The sequence below is a fragment of the Peromyscus eremicus genome, chromosome 10, assembly GCF_949786415.1.
Source record: "Peromyscus eremicus chromosome 10, PerEre_H2_v1, whole genome shotgun sequence".
Classification (NCBI taxonomy): domain Eukaryota; kingdom Metazoa; phylum Chordata; class Mammalia; order Rodentia; family Cricetidae; genus Peromyscus; species Peromyscus eremicus.
In genome coordinates this window covers 58,002,341-58,010,159 of record NC_081426.1, presented here as the reverse complement: position 1 = coordinate 58,010,159, position 7,819 = coordinate 58,002,341, and the positions used below count along the sequence as shown (strand labels likewise).

The 7,819-nt window shown below is 47.7% G+C and overlaps 1 protein-coding gene across 1 annotated transcript; it reads right to left on the bottom strand.

Moving 5' to 3' along the window:
• Positions 1-3,723: 3,723 nt before the first annotated feature.
• On the bottom strand, positions 3,724-5,783 carry LOC131920663 (smad nuclear interacting protein 1-like). The gene has a single exon (XM_059275074.1). It carries the CDS (start codon positions 5,781-5,783, stop codon positions 4,650-4,652), a length of 1,134 nt encoding a protein of 377 aa, XP_059131057.1. The 3' UTR covers positions 3,724-4,649.
• Positions 5,784-7,819: the final 2,036 nt, after the last annotated feature.

Sequence of the window (7,819 nt, the reverse complement as noted above, 5' to 3'; positions counted from 1 at the left end):
CAGCCAAACGGTTTGTAATTAGTATTAAGCCTCTGAGTAATTATTTTATAAGAGGCTATGGACTTCAGACAGGAGAGATTGGTTTGGACCTCGGGCCGGGGAAGACCGGAGAAACTTCTGGCTATTTGTGTTTACTTGGGACGGAGTGGCTGCGGGACTGGGCTGGACACAGGAACACTTCCAGCTACAGTGACCAAAGGAAACTTGGCGAGGAAAGGGTTTACTTGGCATATAGGTCATCAGGGGAAGCCAAGGCTGGAACTCCGGGCAGGAACCTGGAGGCAGGCAGAGGTCATGGAGGAGTGCTGCGTACTGGCTTGCTCCCAATGGCTCCCTCAGTTTTCTTTCTTATGTAACCCAGGACCACCTGCCCAAGGGTGACACAGCACAATGGGCAGGGCCTCTCCCATCGATCATTAATCAAGAAAACTCCCTCAATCTGGTCTATAGGCAATCCCATGGGGACATTTTCTCAATCAGGGTTCCCCTTCTCAGATCAATAGCTTGTATCAAGTTAAACACAAAACCAATCAGGACACTCACTTATCGTGATATTTTATTTGTGCTGAAATGTGATTTTATTTGTATGTTAATAAATAAAGGTGCCTGGGGGTCAGAGCTAATAGCAAGCCATTTAGCAGAAGTCTAGCAGTGGTAGCACACGCCCTTAATCCGATCACATGGCAGGCAGAGTCTCTGAGTGTTCAAGGACATAGCCAGCTTGGTTACACACACCTTTAATCCAAGTACCAACCATAGAGACCTGGAGGTCTGTATAGACAGGCAGTGATGAAGAAGTCATGTGGTTGGGTTTAGAACCAATGAGAAGACAGAACAGAAAGTCAATAAAAAGACAGGACACAGGAAGAAGGTCTCTTTCTGAGGGGAAGGACGACAGCCAGGGGTAAGAAGTCGGTCTTGGTCTTAGCTCTTGGCTGCTGCTCGATCTCTGGGCTTTTAACTCTGCATTTGGCTCTGTGTTTCTTATTTAATAAGACCATTCAGAATTACATCTACACTCACTGAACCCAGTGTTCACTGACTCTAGGCTGGCTGGCCAACAGCCTATCTGTCATCATGGTTGACCTGTGTCCCGTTGTCTCACGCCTCCCCCACCACCCCCTCACTACCCTATGCTGGTTGAGGTGACTGGCCTTTACACAGGCGCTGTGGGTCTGAACGTAGGTCCTCATGCATGCATCATAACCACTTCACCCGCTAAGCCCCCTCTCCACTCCCCTTTTCTGTGTGTTTTGAGGTTTTCTCTACATATCCCAGGCTGACCTCAGATTCCTGACCTTCCTGCTTCATCCCCACAAGGGTTAGCGTTACAGGCATTTGTCATTACCCCGGCTCTATTGCATCTTCTGCTAGGTGACGACAGCAGAGACACTGACGAAAACAGTTGGAGTAACTTGACGGAAGAGCAAAGAATTAAAGGTCAAGGGCCTCCAATTAGAAAATTTTCTTGTAAGCCAGGCGTGGTGGCCCACACCTTTAATCCCAACACTTGGGAGGCAGAAGCAGGGAGATCTCTGTGACTTCAAGGCCAGCCTTGTCTACAGAGGGAGTCCCAGGACAGCCAGGGCTACACAGAGAAACCTTGTCTCAAAAATAGAAACAAATCAACAAAAAAAAAGTTTTATTGTAGAACGTCTGTTGTAGATCGGAAGTGATGTCACTGGTAGATAGCAATTCGGGATGAAAGTCAGGAGCTAGGACAAGATGTTTATGGAGACAGAAAGAACAGAAAACAGTGACTGGAACAGGAAGGGTCCTCAAATGACTTAAACCAGTGAGAAACGTGATTCAATCAGTTCTTCAAATTTTGTGCCAGCCAGGGATCTACTTCACTGTGGGCATCTCTTAGTGAACCTGAATGCAAGAGATAGGGATTCCCACTCAAACTGGCTAAACATTAAGGACAATGTTTGGCTCACAAGTTTGAACGGTGGAGAAGGCTTTCGAGTTGACCTTCTTCCCCGTGTCAATGCTTCTCCTTAGGCTGGTTTTGAAGAATGTGCTAAAGCTAGGCTGGCAAGATGGCTCAGGACATAACAGCCTTGCCCCCTCAAGCCTGATGACCTGAGTTCAATCCCCAGGACCTATGGTGGGAGGATAGAACTGATTCCCCAAAGTGGTCCTCTGACCACATGCTCATTGTGGCACACAGTTGCCTGCCCTCAGGCAACACATCATTCACATACCCACACATACACACAGAGAGAGAATATATGTGTGTGTGTGTGTGTGTGTGTATGAATTATTAAAAAGAATGCTTTCACTCACTCTTTTGACATCATGACTATGCTGGGGGGAAAAAGAGGTCTTTTTTCCCTCTAGATTTGACTTTCAATGTCTATGTTCAGGGTCTCATTTAGGCCAGCCCTGAACCATTCCCTTAGGACCAAAAGCAATGTTTGTGCTTATTTAAATCAGTCACTTGCAAGGCAAGGCATTTGGCCAGGATCCATGGACAATGAAGGGACCCTCAGAACCAGAGCGTAACAAAGAGAAACTAACCACAAAGCCCAGCAGAGCGAGTCTAGAAGGCTGGTGGAAATGTGATTCCAGAGAGAAGACATACAGAGTTGGAGGTCATTTGCATTGACGTTAATTTGAAGACTTGGGAGAATTTGAGATTATTTAGAGGGATGGTGTTTTGTGAGAAGAACAAAGAAGACAGAGGAACAGAGGACCAGTTCTGGGTGATGGAAGACAGCAGAGGAAGGAGAGATGGGACCAAAGAGGCAGTATTTACGGAGCCAAAGCGGGACCAGCTACTTATCTCTGAAGGCACGGCTCGAATGTTTAAGAAGTGGATTTTCCAGTGCTGGGGAGATGGTTGGCTCTATGAAGTACTTGCCTCGCAAGCGTGAGGAACTGATGTTCAGTCCTCAGGACCCACATTTTAACAGTGCCAAGGTAGCTCAGCAAGCTGGCTCAGCAGATAAAAGTACTCGCCTATAAGCTTGAGGGTCCCACAACAGGGGGGAACTGCTGTGGATGATTCTCTGACCTCTGCATGTGCACTGTGGCACACACAACACACACACACTAATAATTAATTAATCAACCACTAAATAATAATAAAAGCAAGTGTGGTCGTGTGTGCTTGTCATCCCAGGGCTGAGGGTGTGGAGACAGGCAGATCCCAGGAGCTCCCTAGGCAGCCAGCCAAGCCTACTTTACGATCTCAGGCCAGAGACCCTGTCTCAATTTTTTTTTTTTAAAGTAGGTAGTGCCACGGCAAGGGTACTCTACATCATCCTCCGGCCTCCAATATGCATGTGCTCTGGAGCGTACCAGCATTCATACACATTTGTTTGTTGTTTTTCTTAGTTCTCCGACTCAGTGTGGTTCTCCATAGGTAAATGCTCTCCCGTTTATTTCATTTTCTCCATCACATGTCCTTCAAAGTTTGTCTCTTCTTTAATTTTTAAAAGTTTATTTATTCTTATAATATTGTGTTTTTGTGAGTATGAGCATGACACAGCACATGTGTGATTAGAGAATAGCCTTGGGGAGACAGTTCTTGCCTTAGACTTGGCTGAGGCATGCTTTCTCTTGTTTCTGCTGCTGAGATGTGTACCCCATGCTAGCTGGCCTGAGAGATTCTTGAGCGAGTCTCCTGTCTCCACCTCCCAACTCCCTAAAGGACTGCTAGGATTTCAAATGCATGCCGCCACATCCGGCTCTTTACATAAATCCCAGGGGGCACTTGGTTTTGTTTTGGGAGGCAGGGTTTCCTTTAGTACCCTTATGTTGCCTTGCCTGGCCTAGAGCATGTAGATCAGACTGGCCCTGAACTCATAGAGATCCACCTGCTACCTCTGGAGGGCTGGGATTAAAACCAGGCAATAGGTTTGGCTAAGGTGGCATACGCCTTTCATCCCAGCTCTTGGGAGACAGAAGCTGGGTTCAGTTCCCAGCACCCAGGAGCTCCCTAGGCAGCCAGCCAAGCCTACTTTACGATCCCAGGCCAGAGACAATATAGGTCCCAAGAAACTGTACAAAGAGAGCAAGCCACAGTCCCCATTCCAAGAGCTTAAGTTTCCTGTGCAGCAGTTCGGAAGGCGCCCAGCCACACACTTTGTCCAAAACTCCAAATGCTGTCGTTGGTGAGATTGTGTCGGCAGCAGTAAATTTGCTGCCTTAATCTTAAATGCCCTGTCCCAGTTAAGTTGTTTGTGTGAAAAATGTGCAGTTGGGTTCCGGAGGGTGCAGGGGATCAGTTCCCCTGTGGTTTTTCCTGTTTGGAAAAGTGTCCCGCTTGCCTACGGATACAGAGTAACCATTCCTTGACTCCTGCTGTTAGAGGGCTATATAAGCCCATGTTGGTCCGAATAAAGAGAACTGCTTCCCTGACGAACTGAAACTGGGTGTCTAGAGTGCTGTTTAACCTTGGCGTCCCTCTCCGGATTTCGCGCTCCAGCTGCGTGGGCCGCCTCAAGATTGTGCTGAAAACAAGCGCCCACAGTCAGGCGGCTGCTGTGCCGAGTTCAACAAAACACCAAGTGAGAGTTCTCATGGTGCAACACAGCTGGGCAGCAACAGAGGAAAGACTTAAGGCAAAAAGATGCGCTGGAGAGTCAACCCAAGGCCTCCACTCAGAACGGTTTCTAATAGTGTGGGGTGCTTCTCAGTTGCTAACCGTGAGACACCATTTCCTCCTCCTCCTCCTCCTCCTCCTCCTCCTCCTCCTCCTCCTCCTCCTCCTCTTCCTTCCTGTCTGCTTCAGAGGTGTCTGAAGACTCATGGAGCAAGACATATTCCCTACTGCTGAACCCAAATTTAAGGACATCCTTTTCCTTCAGTTCGTAGTATCTCTGCGGCTCAATACGCGTGTAGTTCAAGAAGGTTCCGTTGCTGGAGCCAAGGTCAAGGATGTAGGGCTTCACGGTCCGACCAACCGTGCCGTCAGCACGCGTGTGCTCCACAAGCCGGTACTGGAAGACTGCATGCTGCTTTGAGCAAGAGGGATGGTCGATGGGAATGTCGGCGACGAGGCGATCTCGACCCAGAAGGTAAGCACTCTGCCGGTGGATGTACATGACCGGAAGTATGTCGTCATTTTTAAAGGGGTAGAGACGCCACCGTTTTTTGGGGATCCGGGCTTCTGGAGGTTCGCTGTACTTAATGACCACACCCCGGAAGGTATTGGTGTCCTCAAGAAGTGTCCCAGAAAGTTCAAGGCTTCGTTTTTCTTTAACAGGCACCTCTTTGCTTCTGTTAGCAGCAGGGCGAGGGATCACCTCCTGAGCCTCACCGCCAGCTCCTTCCTTCTGCTGGCCATGCTGCTGGCGGCGCATGGCATTCTGAAAGTCCCTCTCTTCTTCCTGGGCCTGCAGCTTCTGGCTGTCTCCATGCCGACCCTGCCCACGGACAGGCCTCTCATCCCAGCTCCTCCTTTGGCGGGGACGACCCTGGTGCTGGTCTCGCTCTCTGTTCCCAGCTCTCCTCTGCAACCGTTCTGATGGCTGCCGGTGCTGCCGATGCTCTGGACCTCCCCGTGGATGGTCCTCACGCTCCTGCTTCACTCTGACCGCGGAGTAGTGGGAACTCCGGCTACTCTTGGTCTGGGGAGACTCGCTTCTTCTCCCTGAGGACTGGTTTTTCCTTTTGCCTGGGGACCGGTGCGAGATAGCGGAAGCTGGGGCGTCGGGCAGGCGGTGCGCGACAGGTTCGGGGCTCAGAGGCTCCTGCTTCACCTCCAGGGTCGCCAGCGAGTCATCTGTCCGGTGTGGCAACCGCCGCCTGCTCGGCTCCTGCTCAGCCTTCATCCTGAGAGCCATTTGCCTGTCCGTTCAGACACTGGGGCCCTTTGTTGTTATTTTCTAGACAGGGTTTTTCTAGCTTTGGGGCTAGGGGATGGCTGTAGAGGAAATTCTAAACGGTCTTATTAAATAAGATACTCCCAGCCAAATACAGAGTTAAAAGATCAGAGCACTAGCGAATAGCCTTTAGCTTCCCACTCGCTGCCTCGCTGCCCTTCTACAGAGAGAGAGCCCTTCTTCCTGTGTCTTGTCTTTTTAATGCCTTTCTGTTCTGCCTTCTCATTGGCTCTAAACTCAAACCACATGACTTCCACGTCACTGGCTGTCTATACAGACCTCCAAGTCTCTATGGTTGATACTGGGATTAAAGGATTAAAGGATTAAAGGTGTGTCGTCGCCATGCTTGGCTGTGTCCTTGAAAACACAAGAGACTCTGCCTGCCATGTGATTAGATTAAGGGAGTGTGCTACCACTGCCGGACTTCTGCTAAATGACTATGACCTCTGATCTCCAGGCAACTTCTTTTTTTTTCTTTCTTTCTTTCTTTTTTTTTTTTTTTTTGGTTTTTCGAGACAAGGTTTCTCTGTGTAGCTTTGCGCCTTTCCTGGAACTCACTTGGTAGCCCAGGCTGGCCTCAAACTCACAGAGATCCGCCTGGCTCTGCCTCCCGAGTGCTGGGATTAAAGGCGTGCGCCACCACCGCCCGGCTCCAGGCAATTTTATTAACATACAAATAAAATCACATTTCAGCGCGATAAAATATCACCATATTTCCCCTTTCTATTCTCAGTTCAGCTGAGTTCCATTCGGATGAGGACTCAGAGGCTTCCAGTTGAGGAAAGAGGATCGGCTGAGAAGTTGGTGAGATGAGATTAGCTGTGGCCTCTTCTGCTTCTCTGACCATTTAGAATTCACCCCAATACCTGGCTCCCGGTTTGTTTTTATTAATAAGACCTTTTAAGGTTTGTGTTACATCCTACATTGGGGAAAGGGTTTTGCTTTTGTTTCTGCAGGAAAAGAAAATCTATGGATACCAACGAAAGTACTAAAAATTCACTTTGAACAGGAGAAACACCTTGATGAGAAGTAATAGCTCATCCACCCATGTGATAACTCTACAAGTTGTAAGAAAAACTCAGCAAACCAGGGTCAGGGCAGGGTTCTGTTTTCTGTCTTTACATGATAATAGAAATTCCCATCTTCAAGAAATCATAAGGCATAAAAGAAGGACCTATTGGCACTAATATACTCTACAGGGTAATATCTCACTGCTTAACATCAATATCTCTTTAACTCTAGAATAGTTGTGGTCCCAATTATAAATCAAGCTGGAATGTGACTCTCTCCTTCTCTAACCCCAAGCATGTTGCTAAAAGAAAAAATTAGGAGATTGTGTCTCATATCAGAAAAGCCAACTGGTGTGGGACAGAAGAAAACCAATAATCTAGGGACCATTGTTGTCAAGATTCTATTTTTCTCCATGCTTATTCTTGATTTCTGGGAATCCTTCTTCACATGTCATGTCATCTTTATATCCAAACTTTCCATTTTGATATTAATAATGTTCAAGTTTTCCACAGTGATTAAAAAAAAAATCTTTCCAAAAGCAGTCCCTGAAGTCTCCAGAAGGTAGATGGGGCCTCACAACAATGACTCTACCTGGTCCATAATGATGTCATTGAACCAAAAATCAGTACTCAATGATCAGCTTTGAACTGGGAACTCTTCAGGACAGTTCCAAGATGAGATGGTCCATCATAGTACACTTTTAGCCAGAATCTCAGACAACCTTACCCATCACTCTGATACTGGCTGCAGACTCTACAGCTAGCCCTATTGAGACCTGACTGTCTAAGGTTTCTTACAGGACCCCACAGAGATACACTTGCCCCCTAAACAGCAGGAAGCAATTCTAAGAAAACTATGCCCCTTCCCAAAAGTTTCATTTTTCTCAGAGTTGTGGATGGATGGTTATAGGGTTGGGCATGGAACAATAAAATTTACACTCAGTGTTCTCAGTATACTCAGGTATAGTATATTAA

Excerpts from the sequence above, each read along its gene's own strand:
- LOC131920663 (XM_059275074.1), bottom strand. The coding sequence starts at position 5,783 with ATGAAGGCTGAGCAGGAGCCGAGCAGGCGGCGGTTGCCACACCGGACA.